General features: G+C 52.7%; 13 protein-coding genes across 13 annotated transcripts; 6 read left to right on the top strand and 7 right to left on the bottom strand.

The window, feature by feature from the left end:
- Positions 1-890: 890 nt before the first annotated feature.
- SNOG_12818 (hypothetical protein) lies at positions 891-2383 on the top strand (the record flags this gene model as incomplete). Its single annotated transcript, XM_001802984.1, has 4 exons — positions 891-1092; positions 1212-1349; positions 1408-1629; positions 1692-2383. The coding sequence occupies 4 exons, from the start codon at positions 891-893 to the stop codon at positions 2381-2383; spliced, it is 1254 nt and encodes a 417-aa protein (XP_001803036.1).
- Positions 2384-3392: 1009 nt separating this feature from the next.
- Positions 3393-4157, top strand: SNOG_12817 (hypothetical protein). Its single transcript, XM_001802983.1, has 3 exons — positions 3393-3601; positions 3699-3794; positions 3846-4157. Exons 1-3 carry the CDS (start codon positions 3499-3501, stop codon positions 3878-3880), a joined length of 234 nt encoding a protein of 77 aa, XP_001803035.1. The 5' UTR covers positions 3393-3498; the 3' UTR covers positions 3881-4157.
- A 633-nt stretch (positions 4158-4790) lies between these two features.
- SNOG_12816 (hypothetical protein) lies at positions 4791-5929 on the top strand (the record flags this gene model as incomplete). Its single annotated transcript, XM_001802982.1, has 1 exon — positions 4791-5929. One exon carries the CDS (start codon positions 4791-4793, stop codon positions 5850-5852), a length of 1062 nt encoding a protein of 353 aa, XP_001803034.1. The 3' UTR covers positions 5853-5929.
- Positions 5930-6246: 317 nt separating this feature from the next.
- SNOG_12815 (hypothetical protein) lies at positions 6247-8329 on the bottom strand (the record flags this gene model as incomplete). Its single annotated transcript, XM_001802981.1, has 4 exons — positions 6247-7218; positions 7268-7630; positions 7679-8114; positions 8259-8329. The coding sequence occupies 4 exons, from the start codon at positions 8327-8329 to the stop codon at positions 6247-6249; spliced, it is 1842 nt and encodes a 613-aa protein (XP_001803033.1).
- A 926-nt stretch (positions 8330-9255) lies between these two features.
- On the top strand, positions 9256-9750 carry SNOG_12814 (hypothetical protein; the record flags this gene model as incomplete). Its single annotated transcript, XM_001802980.1, has 1 exon — positions 9256-9750. The coding sequence occupies one exon, from the start codon at positions 9256-9258 to the stop codon at positions 9748-9750; it is 495 nt and encodes a 164-aa protein (XP_001803032.1).
- A 202-nt stretch (positions 9751-9952) lies between these two features.
- Positions 9953-10869, bottom strand: SNOG_12813 (hypothetical protein). Its single transcript, XM_001802979.1, has 3 exons — positions 10823-10869; positions 10438-10751; positions 9953-10284 (listed from the first exon to the last, which is right to left on the bottom strand). The coding sequence occupies exons 2-3, from the start codon at positions 10732-10734 to the stop codon at positions 10120-10122; spliced, it is 462 nt and encodes a 153-aa protein (XP_001803031.1). The 5' UTR covers positions 10735-10751; positions 10823-10869; the 3' UTR covers positions 9953-10119.
- A 1150-nt stretch (positions 10870-12019) lies between these two features.
- Positions 12020-12275, bottom strand: SNOG_12812 (hypothetical protein; the record flags this gene model as incomplete). Its single annotated transcript, XM_001802978.1, has 2 exons — positions 12020-12086; positions 12178-12275. 2 exons carry the CDS (start codon positions 12273-12275, stop codon positions 12020-12022), a joined length of 165 nt encoding a protein of 54 aa, XP_001803030.1.
- Positions 12276-12311: 36 nt separating this feature from the next.
- On the top strand, positions 12312-13340 carry SNOG_12811 (hypothetical protein; the record flags this gene model as incomplete). The annotated part of the gene is made up of 4 exons (XM_001802977.1): positions 12312-12626; positions 12746-12823; positions 12883-13128; positions 13308-13340. 4 exons carry the CDS (start codon positions 12312-12314, stop codon positions 13338-13340), a joined length of 672 nt encoding a protein of 223 aa, XP_001803029.1.
- A 1406-nt stretch (positions 13341-14746) lies between these two features.
- On the bottom strand, positions 14747-15102 carry SNOG_12810 (hypothetical protein; the record flags this gene model as incomplete). Its single annotated transcript, XM_001802976.1, has 2 exons — positions 14747-14916; positions 15066-15102. 2 exons carry the CDS (start codon positions 15100-15102, stop codon positions 14747-14749), a joined length of 207 nt encoding a protein of 68 aa, XP_001803028.1.
- A 381-nt stretch (positions 15103-15483) lies between these two features.
- On the bottom strand, positions 15484-15618 carry SNOG_12809 (hypothetical protein; the record flags this gene model as incomplete). Its single annotated transcript, XM_001802975.1, has 2 exons — positions 15484-15566; positions 15606-15618. 2 exons carry the CDS (start codon positions 15616-15618, stop codon positions 15484-15486), a joined length of 96 nt encoding a protein of 31 aa, XP_001803027.1.
- A 1084-nt stretch (positions 15619-16702) lies between these two features.
- SNOG_12808 (hypothetical protein) lies at positions 16703-17201 on the bottom strand (the record flags this gene model as incomplete). The annotated part of the gene is made up of 3 exons (XM_001802974.1): positions 16703-16814; positions 16873-17013; positions 17086-17201. The coding sequence occupies 3 exons, from the start codon at positions 17199-17201 to the stop codon at positions 16703-16705; spliced, it is 369 nt and encodes a 122-aa protein (XP_001803026.1).
- Positions 17202-18899: 1698 nt separating this feature from the next.
- SNOG_12807 (hypothetical protein) lies at positions 18900-19786 on the top strand (the record flags this gene model as incomplete). The annotated part of the gene is made up of 2 exons (XM_001802973.1): positions 18900-19413; positions 19608-19786. 2 exons carry the CDS (start codon positions 18900-18902, stop codon positions 19784-19786), a joined length of 693 nt encoding a protein of 230 aa, XP_001803025.1.
- A 113-nt stretch (positions 19787-19899) lies between these two features.
- On the bottom strand, positions 19900-20124 carry SNOG_12806 (hypothetical protein; the record flags this gene model as incomplete). Its single annotated transcript, XM_001802972.1, has 2 exons — positions 19900-19975; positions 20108-20124. 2 exons carry the CDS (start codon positions 20122-20124, stop codon positions 19900-19902), a joined length of 93 nt encoding a protein of 30 aa, XP_001803024.1.
- Positions 20125-20234: the final 110 nt, after the last annotated feature.

Here is a 20234-nt window from a genome sequence, read left to right as displayed (position 1 = left end):
CCAGGGTCCAGTTCGGTTTTGGAACAGCAGGCGCTTGGGCTTCGTATGTCTTTGACTGCCAGTTCGCCAGTTCGCCAGCGCCGACGGACATGCATGTGGTGGTGGTCAACTCCCGGCACAATGTCACATGTCTAGTGCCAACCCATGGATCGCACCTCATGCAGTGCAGCGCAGCGCATATCCCGCGCTGCTCGACGTCTCCACAAACGCCATCCGCACACCTTCTCGCGCTGCAGAGCTGCAGAGCTGCACGAGAGCGCGGATGGGAAACGCAATGGCGTCTGTCTGCGGCAACGACAGCGGCGGCGCCCGACACGAGGCTGGGGCGGATATTCCGCCGGCGATGCGACCGGCAGCACTTCGCTCGCTAATTGCGTGCAGCTGCAGAGGCCCGTGGGATGAAATTGGAGATTGCCTCCTGGTAGTGTCAGTCAGTGGAGCGAACTGGCCATGCACATGGGCCTCGAGCTAGCGCTAGTGATTCGAGGTACTCCATCCCCTTTCGAGACTCCACCCACTTCCCGCGATCTCTCCCGAGTCTTCCCTACCTCTCTCCGTTGCTGTCCTTCTCAGTGACTTCGCTTTGCGCCCCTGCAGAGTGAATAGCTGTCGCTCCTTAGCCGTGTGTCGTCCGTTTGCTGAGCAGCTGCATATTTCGGTAAGCGGCACGACCCTGATCTCGAGCATCTCCGCCCAGAAAAAAATCCTTTCCGCTACGCTCGCCCTTCATTTCCCGCCCCCATTCCGTGCATACTGCCCTCCGCCCGGCCGCCGTCGCTCGCTCACCTGCAATTGGCCATTCCTCTCTAACAAGACGACAGTTGGCTTCTCTCGCCACCACCTCGCCATCTACTCCTCGTCGCCGGCCGCAGCTTCCCTCCCATCCGACCATGGCCTACTACAACGACCCCAACTGGTCCTCGCCGGCCCCCGGCCGCCAGTCGTCCTGGGAACAGCCCCCGCAGCCGCCCTCGCGTTCAGGTACCGGCCACAGTGGCTACAATGGCGGAGGCGCACCGAGTAACATGGACCTAGGATCCAGCTCGACCGTAAACAGCCAGGAGGCCAATGCCTTCGCCTCGCAGTTTGAGGGTACGTCTCAATTGGGTTCCACTGACACCTGTCAGTACCAGGGAAACAAGCATCTAGCGCCCGCCCTCGTGTCAACTCGAACACTCTAATCTTTGTCCGCGGCTAACAACTCGCTGCAGAAGTCGACCGCGCCGCTGAGAACCTCGCTAAGAGCGGGAAGCCCTTCGGCCCTGGATTTCCCCAGACTGGCGCCGGCCGTCGCGAATCGATGCCCATTGCCGGTGGAGGTCCGGCGCCGCGTCCCTTCCCGGAATACGGTACGCAGTCCTGTCTCGTGGCGCACATTTCGCATTTCATATGTCATACTGACCCCAGCTGCAGAGCAACGCATGGGCGGCCCCCAGCGCCACCACTCCGTGAGCGAGTACGACGGCAGCCGCTCCCACTCGGCCTCGAACGCCCAGGGTTTCTACCAGAACCAGCGCTATGCGCCGCGACCCAACGATGCGGACCAGATGGCTCAGGCGAAACGTCGGTTGGCGGCTCAGCGTGAGCGTGAGCTGCGCAACTACCACCAGGAGCAGCAATACCACAGAAGTAAGGACTCGGAATCAGGGCAACAATAGAGGCAGGACAGCAGGTTGACTAGGGTAATACAGATGTTTCGGGCTCCAAATCCGACCGCTCCATGAGCCCCAATACCATGAATGAAGACGAGCGTCGCGAGCTCATAGCGCGCCAACATCGTGCACTGTACGGCGAGAACTCCCAACTGTACAATAACAACCCCACCTCGAGCCAGGACGTGCGAGTCCAGTCATCTGGTGCCGGTCGCGGTGCTTCTCCTCTGGCATTTGACCCCTTTGGCATGCAAGCGCAGAACGGCGGAGAAGCTACCGTCCAAATGCCCCCGCGAGACAAGGATGCTGCGGGTGGAACTCAGGAGGCCCGTGCCAACAGCAACTCGTCTCCTTCTTCTAACCAGAACCCGGCCTTTAGCCTATACGATGCGCAGCAGGCAACTCGCACATCCAACTCATCTCCCGGAGGCTCTCCTCCCATTCCGGGACCCAACAAGTCCAACGGTTCGGGCGTTGCACCCATCGGCACTCGCCCCGCCCAGGGCCTGCAGCAGCCCGCTGGAGCCGCTCTCGGCAAGCGCACGACATCACCTCTGCCGTCGCCTCTTGGCTACAGCTCTTACAACGCGAGCGAGCAGCACAACACTGCCACGAGCTCTGCTTCTTTGAACCCTTCTTCGACGGTTGCTGACAAAGGAGTCGGCATTTGGAACAACGGTCCTTGGAGCAACACGCCCAACCAGGGTGTTCAGGCCTCTGTCTGGGGTTAGAAAACGGAGTTTTGATTTGGGAGTCTCGATGCACATCCGGAGTTTTCGCATTTCAGGTGTCCGGGCATAACGCCTCGGTCTTTGAACAACGGACGGAGCAGGGCATGGGTGGCTGGCGAAAATATTATCCTGGGTCATCGGCCATATGCTGTTACGGCGTGTTTACCTGCATCTCTGGGTTGCTGAAGATCATATAGCTTTCCAACTGTGGTTACAAGGGTGTTTGTCATGTGGGGTCAAGGTTGGCATCGGTTCGTTTTATATGGGGCTGCGGGAGTTTGCAACGTCACTTGTCACGGTCTGGGTCTCTCATCGGAAATCCAGGGGGAGCATGCGTTTAATAGAGCAGCCAATATGGTCTGACTCTACTGATTTTGGGATGCGATACATGGTCCGGCTGGCACAACTTACTGGGTAATGAAAAGTGGTTTCGGGACAATGAGTCTTCGTTGATGATTTGACTTTGAAATGTATGAGACGCTGCCTTGGAACCTCGTTGCACAGCGTGATGTTGCTTCATGCTCACTAGCTCTACCATGCCGGGGTGAAGGGTGGTGCACGTGACACAGTGTAGAGTCTGTGCGCTCTTAGCGAGCTTGAGCCGCGGCGCGCTCTCACCCCAGCTGCTCCAGACCCAGAACCGTGGCCTCTGTGGAAAGGGACATTAACCACCGACTTCGAACGACCCGTATACCTCACCCTTTACTTTCTCACAACACCACACTTGCACATCATCATGGTACGTATACACCTTCCTTTTCAATTCGACACCCACTGGCTGCGCAAGAGAAATATTTGTGGAATGGGAGCATGCGACGGTACTCTCCACGGAACAGGTGTCGCGAACATCAGACTCGCGACCGTCGTCTCTGGCGTCATCGCTTGTCTGCTTTACTCTGTACCTTCGACATGCATCCAATCCATCGCACGACCATTTCTCTCCCGCGATACTCGCGCAATCCTTCCTCGACGTCTTCGAGCCACCATCACCTCCAGCCATGCTAATTCGGCCATGACAGTCTGCACCACGCGCCACATCCCCCACCAACACGCCTTCGGGCTCATCGACTGCGCGTCAAGTCTCTCCCAAGCCTCCCGGTGGCCCTGCGACCGTTATGCGAAGGAAAGCCGCTGCCGACCGTGCTGAGAAGACGGCGAACCAGCGACCAAGCAGCACAAGGGCCGCAGGTGCTGGAGGCAGTTCAAGCACCATGCTGAGTAAGTCATTCCCGACGAGCTTCTACGAGGAAGGACGAGCTGGACACAGTCGGACGCCTGGGATGCAGAAGAATTAGCAGCTAATCTGGTTACACAGGGCTTTACACTGATGAGTCTCCCGGACTCAAGGTCGACCCTGTCGTGGTCATGACCCTGTCCGTTGTCTTCATCTTCAGCGTCGTTGCTCTACACGGTATTTTGACCATCCACAACTTCCAGGAACCTTCAGTCTGACACGTCGCAGTCATTGCCAAGGTCATGCGCCGATTCTCCGCATAGATAGATTAATCGACAATTTTTTCTTTTCTTGGACACCATTCATCACCCTCCTATGGTTGGCGCTCTGCAACAGCGACTCCCATCCTCCGACCTCGCTTATCATCCACATCCTCTTCCGTTGGTACTCGAGACAGGGCATGGGCTTGGAGAGGCTGGAAAAGTACTTATCTGAAGCATCTTGTTCCAAATTTCGTAATGGTGCACAGGGGTGCGTGGGCACGGGATTGCATCTTGCAAGGTGTATTATAGTATCACAATGGCATAGGGAGTTTTGAGCACACTAGAAGAACCGTGTCTTTGGCTTACTAGCTGGGCTAGTGAGTATCTGTTTAGGGCTTGCCCGAGATCGCTTCGAATTCGTCTAGGGACGAGAGGTTGCTGTGTACAAGGTATGGTCATACCCTAGATTCAGCAAGTCGTGGTTTTGCCTTGTCTTCCATCCGCTTCTATACAACTCACCAGACTTGAGCTACAAGCTAGTGCGAGTCATGCAGCTCTAACTGTGCCCCACCACAACAAAGATACGTACGAAAAGAATTACCGCTCGGCAGATCATACAGTACTGACACCGAAAAGCTCAATGGCTGTTCTACTACAGAGGTCCAATTGATCAATTTCTTCTTGGATGACCTCATCGTACTTCCCCTGGTTAATGTGCCTGGAATGTTACTGCGCATAGCAACGAATCGAGCAACTGTGACGCCCCAACTGTAGAAGCCGAGGTTCACCGCAATGGAGAACCTCTTCGGGCCAAGAGACTGCAGCGTAGCAGATTCAAGGGTATGGCTTTGAAATCTCGACCCACCCCAGTTCGTTCTCTATGGTGTATAAAGACTGAAGACACTCCCCCCCACCATCCCTCATATACCCCAACCTACAAAACACAACAGTTACATCACCACCACCCATCATGTCAGGCCAACAAACCCGCCAATGGATCCTCTCCAATCCTCCCCAAAACGACCCCGTCCTCGAGGGCTCTGACGCCACCTTCAAACTCGAAACCGTCACGCTCCCTGCCCCAGGAAAAGACCAAGCCCTCGTCAAAACCCTCTACCTCTCCAACGACCCTGCGCAACGCGGCTGGATCCAAAAGGGCCAGGACCCAGAGCGCCTGTACGTCCCGCCCGTCCAGGCCGGCGAGGTCATGCGCGCCTTTGCCGTCGCCGAAGTCGTAGAGTCCAGCTCCGACAGCTTGAAGAAGGGCCAATTGGTCATGGCACCGACGGGATGGACCGAGTACGCCGTCATGGACGTCAAGGAACTACGACCCGTCCAGGCAGATGAAGCCTCTGGCATCCGCGCTACACATTTCCTCGGTACCCTCGGCGGTACTGGTCTGACCGCATACAACGGCCTCATCGATGTCGCACACGCAACCAAAGACGATGTCGTCGTCGTGTCCGGCGCGGCGGGCGCGACCGGCTCGATTGTCGTGCAACTCGCCAAGAACGTCATCGGGTGCAAGAAGGTTATTGGCATTGCAGGCGGCGCGAAGAAGTGCAAGTGGGTGGAGTCTCTCGGCGCCGATATCTGCGTCGACTACAAATCCCCCTCTTTCAAGGAGGATCTTCTCAAGGCTACCGAGGGCTACGTACAAGTCTACTTCGACAACGTCGGCGGCGAAATCCTTGACTTGATGCTCACGCGCATCGCGCGGCACGGACGCATCGCGGCGTGCGGCAGCGTCGCCACCTACAACGCGCCGGGCTCGCAGGGTTTGAAGAATTGGTTCGAGGTGATTGCGAACAGGATTGAGATTAAGGGGTTCATTGTGATTGATGCGATTGCGGCAGGGAAGGCGGCTGGGTGGGTGGGTGAGTTGGCGAAGGCGGCAAAGGAGGGGAAGATCCAGATGGGAGAGGAGACGGAGACGGTGGTGAAGACAAAGTTTGAGGATGTGCCGAAGACGTGGACGATGTTGTTTGAGGGGGCGAACACGGGGAAGTTGGTTACGGCTATCACGGCTTAGATGTGGGGTTGGATGAATGAATTGAAATGGATGATGAGTCTAGAGTGACATATAGAATTACTTGCATCGTTCCGCTACTTCTGTTCACACGTTCTAAGTATCGGTGTTTACATCGGAATCGTTGTACATACTAACTGACACCAAACCCCAAGATGAGTATATCTTCCGCGGCTTGAATTGGTGCAATGCAAATAAGTGGTACTGATCTCAAGCAACCCATTCAGTATCACTTGCAATTATCTATGAGAAGGTAAACTGTGAGACATGACATTGTCTTCACTGCGGAGTAGAAGGTGCATATTTAGCCCAGCTTATTGAAATTTCAGAATATCTGCATCTCACGAGAACATGCACTTTCTCTAGGTGAGCCAATCTTGGTTCTTCCAAGCTGTTTTCACCAATTCCCCTCACCAGATCCTCCAATGTACTCTTGGAAGGCCTCCAAATTATTCGCAACCTTTTTGAGGTGACTTTTGTTTAAAGGTTCATTCTGAGCGTGAGCTAATTGAATTGCCGTCTTGATCGTGCTGTCCATTTCCCAACCGTTTTGTTCCCACTTTGCCAGAAAAGGAATTCGTTCCAGAAATTTAGCGCTTTGATTGTCCATACCAACATTGAGTCTCTCTATAATGTTCTGCCACGCTTTCTCACGGTCGTTCTGCGACCATCGTTCGAAACGAATGATCAGCCGAATGCGAGGTATGAGGGCCCGATCAAATCGGCCCAGAAGATTCGTAGACAGGATAACTATACCAGTAAAGACGTCGAGTGAGTGAAGAACAGCAGTGACCAACGCGATTTGCTCCTTATCACCTATATCGTCGAAGAGAACTACACAGCCCCACGTATTGCAAAGTTTGGACACAAACTGTAAATGCTCCTTTGCCTTAGGAGCATTAGTGCCAATGTCGCTGTAAGAAATTCGAAATAGCGGCCGCTCAGTCATCTCAGCGATGGCTTCTGCAGTAAAGGTTTTGCCACTTCCTGGGCTGCCATGTAAAAGAATAGTATGCTGCCCGCCACGGACTCCGGAGCTTACTGAAGAACTGGCGTCCGAAATAGGCCATTTGACCACAGCCTCGAGAAGATTCTTCTCTCTTGGGGGCAGTATCACTTGCTTGAAGAGTTCTGCGTTCCATTTTACATCAGAGATGTTAGAGACCAGCAACTGTGACCAGCGTTTATCGAGAAGGTCATATCCATGTATGCTCGCAGGTAGCATGAGCAGGAAGGAATGTTTGGGGATTTCCTCTGACAACGTTGAAGCGGCATCAGGCTCACTTCTCATCGTGTCTTCTTGACCATCAGTTGCACCTAAGCGAATCTGCTTGTACATGGACGTGTCGATCATGAAGCGTCTCTGATGCTGCAATTTCGTTCAGCTTGAGCAAAAGGTAGTGAGATTGCCGACTTACAAGATAGGTGTCTGATCCAACAACTGAACCAGTATATGCGACCAGCCCTTTGTTCCGAAGCTTATAGTACATGCGACCCCTCCTAGTAAGGTGCCCTGTAACGTCATGTTCGGCATATTGGATAGGAATTGCAGGTAAAGCTGTCACGGGTAGTGTTGCTTCGGACTCGAACCTCGAGAGAGCGATCGATAGGCGAGAGTCGACTTGTTTGAAAGTACCGTCAAATCCCCACGTACGAAGTTCTAAAACAATTCTGTCAATTGGACCCCCGCCACTCCCCGTAAGTTGCGTCGAGAGGACTTCATATGCCTGGCAATGATCCAAATCCTTGTTGTTCGACTGAAGCACCACGTCTCCCACACGCTGCACGAGTCAAAAATGTCTTACAGAGATACTAGTACCATTACTCACATAGAGGTAGCCCATGTACTCCCACTGAATGGTCTTCTGGGCGAGGAGAGCATCGACAACCGAGTACTCTTCGGCCATCGACATTGAAACAACATCAAGCAACGCCTCGACAGATTGCCCTCTCTTCAAAGTTGCGTCAGATCCATCCAACTTGAGATTAAGTTCTTCCCTTGAGTCGTAATACCACAAGTAAGGTGCTTGTAATACCGCCTTTGGTCGGAATTGGTTGAGCTGTGCAAGTCTCAAGCTCGTCTTACCAAAGACTTCACGTAGCCCAGTACACAACTCTTGCGACCGCAGATAGATAGAGTCCACTGAACGCTCTAGCTCAGCATTCTTGCCCATCATCTGGTCATGAGAACAGCGGTAATTCTTGAAGACAATGAACGCAAGTTTCTGGTTCTGGGTCACATGTGCTTCCAGATCCGGGATGAGCCTACGACCACATAGGTGCAACGCTCTGGGCTCGCATGCTGGATGTTCGTCGTCCACTTCCACCCACTGAACTATCCCCGTCAATTGAATGGCTGTAGAGAGGTGTATCCAAGAAGATTGAGGTCGGTTCGTGTGCACAGCAGACCTTGTGCATAATTTGATAGCAGATGGGTCTATCGTTGGCTTGGTATAGCTGGCGCTGTTCAGGGCTGACATCTTCCCAGCCGTTCTCGACCGATGTAAGCGAAGGCGAGGGAGATGCGATCGTCACGTTTGACGCTCCCACTTGGATGGGCTCTAGAAATTGATCGCGAAGCTGCCACAATCTGACACTTGCGGCACCGGCTACAGCATCAATTCTTCCCAGCCGCGCTTCTTTCATAGTCTCCAGCGTGGACAGATCTGATATCGACTCAAATTCGATATCGATGTTTCGATGCTATCGTTCCCCGCACGCTGAGCCTCTTTGTCAATGATGGTCGCTTTTCTCGGTCCCTATGAGAACCAGAACGAGGCTATGATTCAATTTTTTTTGGGTTGATTTGCTAGGGTATCGAATACAACGATGAGTTCTGCAAACATCTAAGCTCGGGCTTTATACTTCTTCGTGATTTACGCTCAGTAGACATGGCAAGATTATCCTCGTGTTTCCATGAGTGACGAGCTCGTAAAAACTCTTAGGAAGCCTTGGGATGGGGTCGCATTACGGTCGGTTGGACATGGAGAGGCGAGCGAAGGTAGACAAACACGACGTGGAGTAGATTTTGTGGGCCAACGATTGAATGCCCCCATCCCCGTGAAATGTAAAAGATAGGAAAAGTGAAAACGCTGACAAGTGAGCAAAGCGATGGCACAAGCTCTACATTACTATCCGGACCTGACACATAAAAATGCTCATTCGTTGCACTCTTCTCTATCCAAGGCGAACTTGCTCCTCAACTCACAAAGTTTCCTGCTCAATCACAGCAAGACAATCACAAAACCCAATTGACTTGCGGCTATCTAACAAACCACTCCACCAGCAATTCAATTTGCCAACTATACCGCAAAAACATTCGAGAGACAATCACACCGAAGTAATGTTGAGCCCAATGATCCTATCTGAAACCCCAACGTCTTCCGAGCCTACTCTCATCAGCGACATGTCGAATCTAGCAATAGTTGCCGCGGCCTCGAAGTCCACTATCTCCACAGCAGCATTAGAGCAAGAAGACTCGACTGCTCTCAACTCTCAAGAGACCGTATCAACCCTGCCATCTCCTATTAAGGAAGCCCAAGCTCAAGCTCAAGTCCCTGCAAAGCCCGAACAACTCAACAATGAGGAGACGTCCGAGGAGAGCACCCAAGACACCACGATGCTCGACACCGAGGAGAGTGGCAGCGATCACAGCTCGGACGACGAAATCCCGCACGACGGCGGTTCGAATCTCTGGAAAGCGATCCGCTTGAAGAAGGATGAAGTTGAACGCTACGAAGCTAAGATCGAGGAGGAGTTGAAGGGTGATAAACTTGGTAAAGAGCGACGTCTGAATATGTTGAGGGTCATACTTGCGCAGCAGATAGAAGCCAGGGATGTTTTCTTGAGGAAGCAGGCGGAGGTGGATAGGCAGGGCAGGTATGCTCGTTGGGGGTGGTGAAGATGTCCTTGGAAAGATGTCTTGGGGCTTGAGGTCTGGAGATGATGGATTATGAGATTGAAGGTGCTTTAAACCATGATGGCGGATTTCACGGCTTTGTGGCCGGCCTGTAAAGGAAGTAGATAAATAAAGCTTTGCTCTTGCAAGATACTGCGTTCGTGAATTGGTCTAGGGTTCGAGTCATATGTTGTAGTGTAGCGTATCGAGACATCCAACTCAGTATAGAATTTAATCTGAGACTCCATGTTGACGTCAATCTTATCTTGTCTACTGCTGGTAGATTACCGTAGCTCATGCTCATGATACAGATATTTTACAATGTTGATGTATGCCCAACGTCGTACGCTGACATTGCGTCTCTTGTATATCTCATGCGGCTCTCGTCCTTAGTTGTACACCGTGCCATTTTGCGATCTCCTCCTTGAGCACCTCATTGACAAGCTTATGTTGCTTGATCACCGTCAAGCCTGCGAACTTGGGTGACTCGATCTCAATGGCGTACATGGATCCGCATCCACCGCTTATGTCTTGTACCTGTGGTTATCATGTGTCAGCACATTTCTTCCCCGCAATCGCCTGCTCACTCGCATATGCGCCGAGTGGGGCGTATGAGGTGGTGTTTCGCATGGATCGGTGAGAGCCATGCGAGAGCTCCTATCTCCGATGTTGCAATGCGGGTTTGCATACCTCTAGTTTCACCGGGTCTAGTTCTCCCTTGATCTTATTGAAGACATGTAGTTCTGCCTCGTTCAGATAATCTGGTGCCACTGGCCCAGTTGTTGCTTGTTGTGAATATGATCGAATAGACGTTGCGAGGAAACGGGTATGATGCGGCTGGCTTATTTGGGAAGCACAGATTGAAGCGCTACATTTTGGCCTAGCTACCGATGTAGATATGAGGCGCGCAGCGGGGCGTATATATCGTGTGGGACGCGGTTGTGCAGACGTGGTGATGCGCCGGAGAAGGGCTCTTGATGGTGCCATTGTATGGCTACAAAGACCTATGGATGTGTTGTTAAATTACATCTGTTACAAACCGTCTAGCGTAGTGGCTGCATGGGTATCATCTTACAATGTAGTTGTGTTGTTTACGAAACTCAATGATGCTTGACATTTTGGACATTTCGCATCACGAGCTTCGTCATTGGTCCAAGCTCCTGGCCACACCGAATCACATGATCTGATTACTAACGCACCTGTCGATATCTTTACATCTCCTTGTGATGTGACTTATTCAGGATGTACGATGAGCTCAACAATCTCTCTCTGCGATGCTCTTCACTGCGATCTCAACATATTATGCAAAAGAGCTCATCGCACGCTAACGCTACGTTCGCGCTCTATCGTGCGTTATTCGGAACAGACTGTGGGGTCCTAATATGTACCTACAAGCACGATCAAGTACCTACTGGATCTTCCGCTGCGATGGGAACCGACACAATGTTACTATCAAACTCTCATACGCATATAGATATCACCCGGCAGGTCTTTGGATAACGCCTTCATCCCCGCATGGGGTGAGCACTGTTGCGCTAAACTCAAGGCGGCGCAGATGTCAAACTCTCGCGGACGTCTCACCCCACCGAGGACTGTCGACCATGTTGATTAAAACCAAGACTTGGACCCCTCATTTTGCTCCGTCTGGGCCAGTTCTCCGCAAGACCCTGATCTGCATTTCACATGCTGAGCGGCAAGGGTGGCTGAATCTGCACCCCTCCATGTCGCCATAGCACGTCGTACTAAGATTTCCAAGATTTTTCATACTTTGCTCCAAGATTCGACATGCGCCACGATGACAGAAAGCCACAAGCGTCGACCGCCCGTAGTAGTCATGATCTGCCTCAACGTTTCTCAAAGCGGGCTGTGCGGTCGTCATTTATAGACGAATCCTGCCTGCGGTCCAGATGCGGTGACATTCTTATCGCGAAGATGACGCAGCGGGGTCGCTTTGCTGGTGGAGTGATGTCGCGTTCGTGGCGATCTTGCTCACACCGTGGTTCGCATTGTTGCAGTGAAGAGCAATTGATGTGCGTAAACCTACCAGATACGTTGACTGTCTACTGCAGAGGTTTGCTGTAGAGCCGGTATTTTCGGTGCTACTGTGTAGCTAGGCTATTTACAACCCCAAGATGTTCGATATCACTTCCAGATTAAGACCTGGGTATACAACCAATCAGCGCAACCACGCAAAACATCTACAATATGGGTATAGTAACCACGAAAATGATCACGTTGTTGAAATGCCTGGCCGGGCGTTTTGCACCCAAATTTAGCTCTCGAGTATGGAAGAGTCGACTGGGAGTGACAGATTGATGATGTCGACCACAGTTTGGACGCTGGTATAGTGTTGCTAAGCGGTTCCTGGCGAACTGGATCGAACAGAACAGTCGTATGCAATATGGATCGCAGAAGCCAAGTTCAACATACCGGAGCCGGGCGGCACTTGGGTAAATGTGAGACGCGACAGCAAAGTGTCGTTTTGGGTACAAACGTTTGAGGCGCGCGCTGTGGTTCAACGTCTGCATCCTGGTTGTTGAAGATAGCTATCAAGCATAAGAATCATGCGCATTGTTCTTCTCGTTGGTGCCCTTGCGGCTTTGGCAACTGCGTTCCCGAGACCTCAGGATGACACTCCAGACGATACTCCAGATGAGCCATCGGACGATCCAGCGACAATTTCCTTGGGCTTCCCGACTGCTACCATACCAGTCACCTTGATCACTTCGCTCAATATCCCTGTGACAGAATCCTTCGAAATCGTCAAGCCTACGAAAAGCAAGAGGCCACACTGGGAGCCGATCCCCATCTTCACAAAACAATGCAAGTGCGACGTCGCGACAGTTCGATACCCGTGCTGGGCCACGGATGCCTTACAGGTGAGTCGATATGACAAGGAACAACTTCAGATATAGGATTTGCAAGTGCGAAACGGGAAGTTCGGCGGCACTTTGACAACGTGGGTAGTCATTGACCGAAGGCTAACCTTCCTCTCCAGAAATGCAACTACGAAGAAAACTTCTCATACGGCTGCTACATGGAAGCCGCCGGTGGATGCCCGACGCCAACTAGAGCTGTAAGCATCTTCCTTGAAGTTTGTCTCGAAGGAATAATACTCACAACTACGCAGTGCAGAGATCTCTTCAAACCAACACCCATGACCGGCCGTCATCCTTGCGATTTTGGAGGAAGTCCGCCTCCATTGCCGACACTGTTTCCGAACATCACTACACTGGTACCTATATTGACGACATCGACATGGAATGTGTCGCTGCCGACTGGGAATATCACGGTACCTGTGGTGCCGACTGCAAACGTCACGCTGCCTGTGCTGCCGACTGGAAATGTCACTTTGCCGACTATACTTCCTGTGTAAGATTGGTAAGTAGTCGGGAGGATAGACTAGACCCGGGAGAATCATTTCCATGCTGTAAGGCCGCAAAGAGCTTGTTATTCAGAAGAGCCAAGAAATACATGCATACGAATGGAACATCATGTAAGCCTGTAACAGCCCAAGTACAAGACAATGCCTCTCTATTACGCATATATACCGTCCCTAGCAATACATGTATTCGCTCCCCGTATACCGATAGGCTTCGGTCATCTATGATAAATCTCCATCTCTCGTTAACACCAATCACTCCAGATTCTCCGCGCTTACCTTCGTAGCCCAGAACGTCTATCGGGACCGTCCGACTGCCCTATGGCAATCCAGACTTGCCATACCTAGTACATGCAAGGGGTCCCAATTTTCTCTCCGTGGGGAGGCGCTCGCTACAAGCATCGGGTCCATTGCAGCCTGGAGAGCAGCCACCTCGTCAAGGAGGGGGAACAAGGGTCCACTCTATGCCATGGCGTGAGACGATAATCAGGGTCCACTCTCAACAATTCACATGTGAAGGCGGGCAGATTGTCGGTGCACGATGTGGAGTGCATGAATTCAGGGTGGTGGATAAGAAGAGAGTCTGGGGAACGGTGAGGATGGCGGATCGACTGCTCATCAGCGATGGTAAAGCGGCAACACAATGTGATGGAGAGGTGTGGTATGGCGACCTAGATAGGTGTATTGTCGGAGAGACTCCGATCCCCGTTCAAGGACCCTGATGTTCGTATCCGGTCCGCAAGGTGCTTCATCTCATCGTCTAAGCTCCAAGCTGGACCGGGGCGAAACAGAGCGAAGTCGCTTGCAAGGGAGCTTGAAGCAATCGAGCCATCGAATCCGACTCTAGTGAGGGCCTGCCAGAGTCTCAGGGTGCGATGGCGCTGCGGTGATGCAAATCGCCGAGAGATAGTTGGTGGGAGTGATCGTCGAAACGGTGTCGTGTGCACGCAAGCCCAACAGCCTCAGTCTCCGCATCTTTGCCCCAGATATGCAACCGAAAACTTTCTGCACGTCGTAGCCTTGCATCGGTCTCCCATCCATGACAGAATCTGGACCCCCTCAATCTTTGTAGATGCCGGATCCGTTCACTTAGTCAACCCAACGGCCCGCAAAATAAGCACAGCTCTTTCATTTCTCAACGAACCATGTCTATGCCAATCTTCGGGGTTGTCATATTAGAGAGGTTAGTAAGATCCTGATGTGTAGGCGCCCTGCTCCACTACTGCATGACATTGGTCCTGGTAGGGTCAGTGGATGGGACTGCTGGTGTTTGTTGAGCAATTTGCCGCCCCGACGCCACATCGCCCAACAATGTTTTGTGCTAGGCTCAGATCGTGCATCTCCGCCATGCTCAACGATGCAGGGAATCGTGTTGTGCTGCGAACTTCATCTCCGCTATCGTGAACGCGTTCGTCTCATTTTACGTGCAGAAAGTGCTGTTGCATGATGTTTCTAAAAGTATCGACATGTTGCGCGTAAACGGCGACTAATCTGATGCAGGTATAGCGCCATGTTCGTCCACTTGTTAGTAGATCCGTGCCCCTCAGCTGCCTCGAGATGCAGAACACTGGGCGTTTACGCTGTGCAACGTTTCACAAAGCATTGTCGTCCGGACTGCTAGAGTCGGCATATAATCGCGGGTCGGCCAGATGGAGGAAGTTTTCTCTCCAACGTAGTTGCGATGACAGGTGTTGAGCTGTATGCAGCTGGTCGGTTTCCTGATTGCGACACACCATAACCAGGAGGGCTTGTCTGTTGGGAAAATCCTCCTGCTGCACTCGCCACAACTATTGGAAAACTTTGAACCACCCATCGATTCTGGCATTGCCGTTGACGAAGCGCCGAGGTGGCGCTCACTATGCTGCCCTGGTTTCGCTACACAGGCGGTGGAGTTGTGTCACCGGGATGTTAGTCTCGTGTTTCACTGTTCGCTTACCGTTGTTCGTCTTGGATTTCAAATGGGAACTGGCCATGTTGCGGGTCGGCACTACATGTTCGGGTGTGTTCGCGATAACGATGGCCCAGAACAGACACTGCTACAATCGCTGTGAGGATGGCAGACACACTGCGGTCTCGGTGCTCGTGACTGCACACGCCCAACGCAAAAGCCGCCTTGCATTATACGAAGAGTTGCAATCTAGACGAAGCTTGCTTCGGGTAAACCAGCTGTACACCTCCATGACCGCCGTTACATGCTTGCTTGAGACTGCTTGGTACTAAATGTTATCAATGGAATGCGACAAGGTGCCTGGGGCTATACACAGGGCCTCACTTTCACAATCGAAACCTAGCGACACTGTGTATAAATTCAGGCTATCAGATCAGCAAAGTCCCCGTTTGGTCTTTCTCGTACTTCATGAACCTGCAGTATCACTATCCTTATGAGCGGCTCCAGTAGAAGGAGATGGCTTGCTCCGGGGGTAGCCATCTCTGCGATCTTGTGGGTGTATTTATTATTGCCATCGTATCATCTTACCATGTTGCCCCATTTCGCATGGCTCGAAGCAGGCCACCAGTACACGGGTGCGGCTGTCGCATCTCCCGGACTATGCACTCCGCTGTTATGTATGGAGGCATACCGACATGCTGAGTGATTGTTGAACGAGGAGCTGCATGCAATCTGCAAGCCCTACGTCTAGACGCAGCGGACGAAGCGGAGCAAGACGCCTAGGCTTAGTCTCTTTTCATCATTGGTACATGCTTCTCATTGTTTAATTGTACCCGTCATTGGCTGCTCCTTGTTACAGCACATGATATGAAGGTCTCGCCCGCGGTGAACAATGGGAACACGAGTTTACTGGTGTCGGTGTATTGTGAAGCGTGTGTATATAGGGCTGCATCGTGGCCAGGTCTAAGGCGCCGGTCAATCAGAGGGAAACGCGTGAACAAGGTTCCACTGACCGTGATATCGATCGCGTTCTTTATCGCTGCGCTTGCAAAAATGTACTCCGTAGCACTTTGCATTCATCAACCACTTCTTGATCTACCCCGCATCAGCACTGCGCGACATTTGTCTGACACCAGGGTAGCTGGTAGTAGTTGCGCAGTGTGTTGTCATGATATCGTTTTCTACCCTGATGCTGGGTCCACGGCTTACTGTTCCACGGCATGAGTTCTCGCAAACTCTGGCTCACGAATATCAATTTGATCGAGGACCAAATGTAGGGCCCTCTTCCAAAGCGCACCTAGCTCTGCTGGAGTGGAAACTAATCAAATGGATGCACTTCTAGGCTTGAATGGCAGTAGATGCAGGGCGACTGTGCATGCGTGGAGACCTAGATAGGGCAGACGTAATGCAGGGCAATGTTGGTGTATGCCCTTATCTCGGTGTTAGGCGGCAGTCGTCTCCGACTGGTGGACATGTTTTCCGCACATCATGCGGTTTTCGCATGTGGTCCGACATTTCTGAGCCGTCGTCGTGTATGCAGTTTGGGTGTTGAGGTGGTCGATGCAATCTGGAGCTTGAATGCATACCGCGAAGTGTGAGTGTCAACGATGCGGCCGTGCGTCCAGCTAAAGTGTGGGGAAAGCGTGAACCTTGGGCAGTTGGTGGGCGCAAGTGGCAGTGCTTGTTCAATGGTACTGGCTCCGACAGTTCGGTGGGGCAAGTGCCCACTGCGGAGGATCCGACGGACCACAAAGCACTCGACAAAGATGTGAGCCATCAAATTCGGCGCAGTGCAGCCTGTGAAACCTTCGCAGCGCGTGCGGAGATTTCTTGGAGATAAAGAGTGGCAACGTACCTTCGGTCGTACCACAGGCCATCAGCAACTTTCCGTGTCATTCGAGTACCTACTGCTCGGAACGGGTACCTCTGATCCATCTTCGGAAGGCTAGGTGAACCAATGAGCGAGTTGTTCATGGACAAAGTATGAAATGCCGGTCTGCAGGAATGACAATACGCCATCACAGTAGTTGCAAAATACTCTTACGATGGTAGACTAAGTCCAACATACTTCCAATAGTTGGGGTTGATCATCGATGGCGCGGCGAAGAGACAATTTTCAATTGGCGAGATCAACGGTACCGGCTGCGCGTCAACGCTATCGATGTCAATTGTCACTCTTTCCATGGGGATTATGATAGTTGAGTCTGGGTTTGCGGAACTTGGCCAGTCCGTGGAGTAAGCGATGTCGCAAAGGGAAATCTGCTCGAATTGTCACTCGCGAATCGAAATCGCCATGGTAATATGCATAGGAACGCTAACAATTGCAGTCATCAGACAACAAATCCACAGTCGTGCAGGTAACAAACCTGAAGTTCGATCAAACTTTGTGGTATTCGGCCCATGGACGGGCCTTTGTCGATGTTTTGCTCTTTCCGGTCAATTGAATCTTCGATCGTGAGGCGTGACGCACGGGCGTGTACATCACTCCCACGGACGGCGGCTGCCACGGCACTCATCCCTGCTCAGGCCTCGTTACCCCACGGACGGAGTCCGACTACGTCCGACGATGGTAGAATCTGGCCTGATACGTCTCCAGCCGAGGATTTGTGCGATGACCTTATCAGACATATTAAGTGGAAGCGGTGAGCTATGGTAAGCCAAAAAAGAAACCCCTTCAAACTCGCGACCAAGTTTCTTCGCTCTGGGTGCCAACTCTGCGGCCTTGATGAGTACTATTCACCTGGTCTGTTGCTGCTATTGGGGTCAAGAAGCGAAGGTGACATCATCCATCGTGATGTACGTGCCTTTGCTGCGCTGTACATAGCTCTGTCATCCGTGCTTTGCACCCGAGCGGACGTTTGCCATGGCCAGTGGGTATGCCGATTCGCCATGCATTTTTGACACTCGCGTGATTCCTAATGTCATCTACTTTTGCGCCGAGAATAGGACCAGCGTGGAAGATGGCCACGTTTGCCACGGATGCTGGACAGACCAGCACCTTCCACGTTCGGTCATTGCAACTTGTATCTCGAAAAGTTCTGTGGAATTCCCACTTCCGGGCAAATCCCACAGCTGCCTTGCTTTCGCCAGCTAAAGCGCGCTTTCATACGCGTATGAACCACTAGCTCTGCCGCGCCTTCCTGGACTGAAGTAGCTCCGTGAATTGTAGTGATTCAGTACACTGGCCTGGATACAGACTTGAAGTCATTGGCTAACGACTTCTATGGCCCACACTCGGCCGATGTGTGATGTGCTCACTCCAAATGACGTGCTGGACTGGCAGATGGCCCTTTCTCAAGAGCACCCACAGTATCGACGCCGTAAGGCAAGGCGCATTATCGAAGCCGGGTTTAACGGCCATTCTTCGTAAAAATCCATAATTCGCTGAGGGATGTTCAGAATCCGCAGACGGCAAGGCGTCCCAGCAGCAGCGTTACGATCGACGATAGTGCTCACCGACCTTTGAAAGGAGCGCGCGATGCGGAGGTGCAAAACCTTTGAATTCGCATAGTCGCATCATTTATGAGATGCGGGTCTGCTACGGACAGAGTCTCATCCTCTGATATGTTGCTGCCGCCGAGCTGTTTCCCGTGATTGCAAGAAACGGGAGTCTTTCAGAATATGGTAAGAGTTCCTACGCGGCTGGATCAGTGCCCACTGATGAGAGCTCTGAGATCGTTATTCTGGGTAGGATCGGTCTCGACTGGCGGGCGGGCGGTGAGACGAAGAGGTTTGTCCGCGACGTGCGAGTGGGTCGAGGGCCAATTTCTGCCGGACAAAATTTCGTCTGACCGGCAGCGCAAGGTGGGGCAGGCAATGACTGGGGCCGAGTTGGGGTTAGCGCATTGGGGAACGACAAGTCTGGCCCAGCATGCGGACATCATGACTCGTGATCATGGCAGAGATAAGGCGTTTCACGATGGCGGCAGGGTGAGGATCTCCGTGCAGGATGCTCAGGAGAGAACATGGCATTCTCAATCTCGAGGGGAGACCGGCGAGCGTTTCGGCGCCTTGGCTGCACTGGTCGTCGTATCTGTTGGGAAGAGTGCAGCAACCTCGTTGTTATGTCGGTCTCAACAAGAGAGAGGCGATGTTGATACGAGCAGGAAGGGTGTGGTACTGCATCGAAAGTTTAGTGGTGGGATTCTGTCAGCCCATCTGAGGCTGAAGGCAGCAAATTTCGCTCAGCCACCAGAAGTATCGCTGGCCTCAACGGAGCTGTTGGTCGTCAAAGCCAGGCCGCGACCCATGTCCGGGGCACGGTTCGCATACTTGGTACACGGCAGGCGCGTGCAATTGCGCACTTGGAACGTTCAGCAACTGCATCAGGAGAGCGTTTTCCAGCAGAGCAGGCAGCATGCAAGCAGACCAGGACGCGTTGACACACTCTTGAGTCGTTAGTTGCAGAATAGTCCAGCGGTGGGCTTGATGATAATGCGGGGAAGCTGGTGAAGCGCCTCACGCTGGTGCATGCTGGGTGCAGCAGCCAATGGCTGAGGGTTGTACAAAAGCATGTCCTGCATCCGAGACACGCCGCCCAGGGATCATGGCGTGCCAGCGAGATGGCATCGAGCTGCTTCATCCAGGCAGCCTCGTCGCGCAAGGACGGTCGTCCGACTCTCCACGTCAAGGAAAGTTTGGGGTGCATTGCGCGGGTTGAGCTCGCTGTGGAGTTCGAGGCTGCGTGGGTCGAGCGCAAGCTGTCGAACTGTATTTACGACTCGTTTAGAGGGCACAGGCCCACAGAGCAGGGATCCCGCGAACGATAGCGCACTGCCCTGTGCGGCGTCTCATTGGTGCTAGACCGACCGCCATTTGGAAAGGCGTGTCTGGCGATCTCGTCTGCGTTGAGCAGGTCCAGGACGGGATGGGAGAAGACTTTTCAGGCTGTGGCGGGAGCGGGCGCCTCGGTCGCTTGGATCATCCAGGTACCGTACGCAGCCGCCTCACGATGCGGGCTGCAGTGCAAAGCAAGGAGAATTTGGAAGCCGAGCAAGCACATGTTGGATGGTCGCCGTTTGCAGCGCAACAACGGCGGGCCAGACAATGACATCACGATCGGGGCACGTGCGCGCTGTGTCAGAGCTCACCACAGACCAGACGCCATTTTGGTTGCGTGGCGTGAGCGTCAAGGCGACAAAGCAAGCAAGTATTAAGCTATTAAGCACGGAGAGGCCTGTAATGACAGCAACACGAGCTCGCTGTCCCGCAAATTGC

This window comes from Parastagonospora nodorum, assembly GCF_000146915.1.
Source record: "Parastagonospora nodorum SN15 chromosome Unknown scaffold_24, whole genome shotgun sequence".
Taxonomy (NCBI): Eukaryota; Fungi; Ascomycota; class Dothideomycetes; order Pleosporales; family Phaeosphaeriaceae; genus Parastagonospora; species Parastagonospora nodorum.
This window is presented reverse-complemented; position numbering and strand designations above follow the sequence as displayed.

Bases quoted from the DNA above. Each gene is read 5' to 3' on its own strand.
- SNOG_12817 (XM_001802983.1), top strand. From the start codon at position 3,499: ATGCGAAGGAAAGCCGCTGCCGACCGTGCTGAGAAGACGGCGAACCAG. The intron at 3,602-3,698 runs GTAAGTCATTCC...CTGGTTACACAG, and splicing joins CAGTTCAAGCACCATGCTGA to GGCTTTACACTGATGAGTCT. The intron at 3,795-3,845 runs GTATTTTGACCA...GACACGTCGCAG, and splicing joins CAGCGTCGTTGCTCTACACG to TCATTGCCAAGGTCATGCGC.
- SNOG_12813 (XM_001802979.1), bottom strand. From the start codon at position 10,734: ATGGCACCATCAAGAGCCCTTCTCCGGCGCATCACCACGTCTGCACAA. The intron at 10,285-10,437 runs GTATGCAAACCC...TGATAACCACAG, and splicing joins TAGACCCGGTGAAACTAGAG to GTACAAGACATAAGCGGTGG.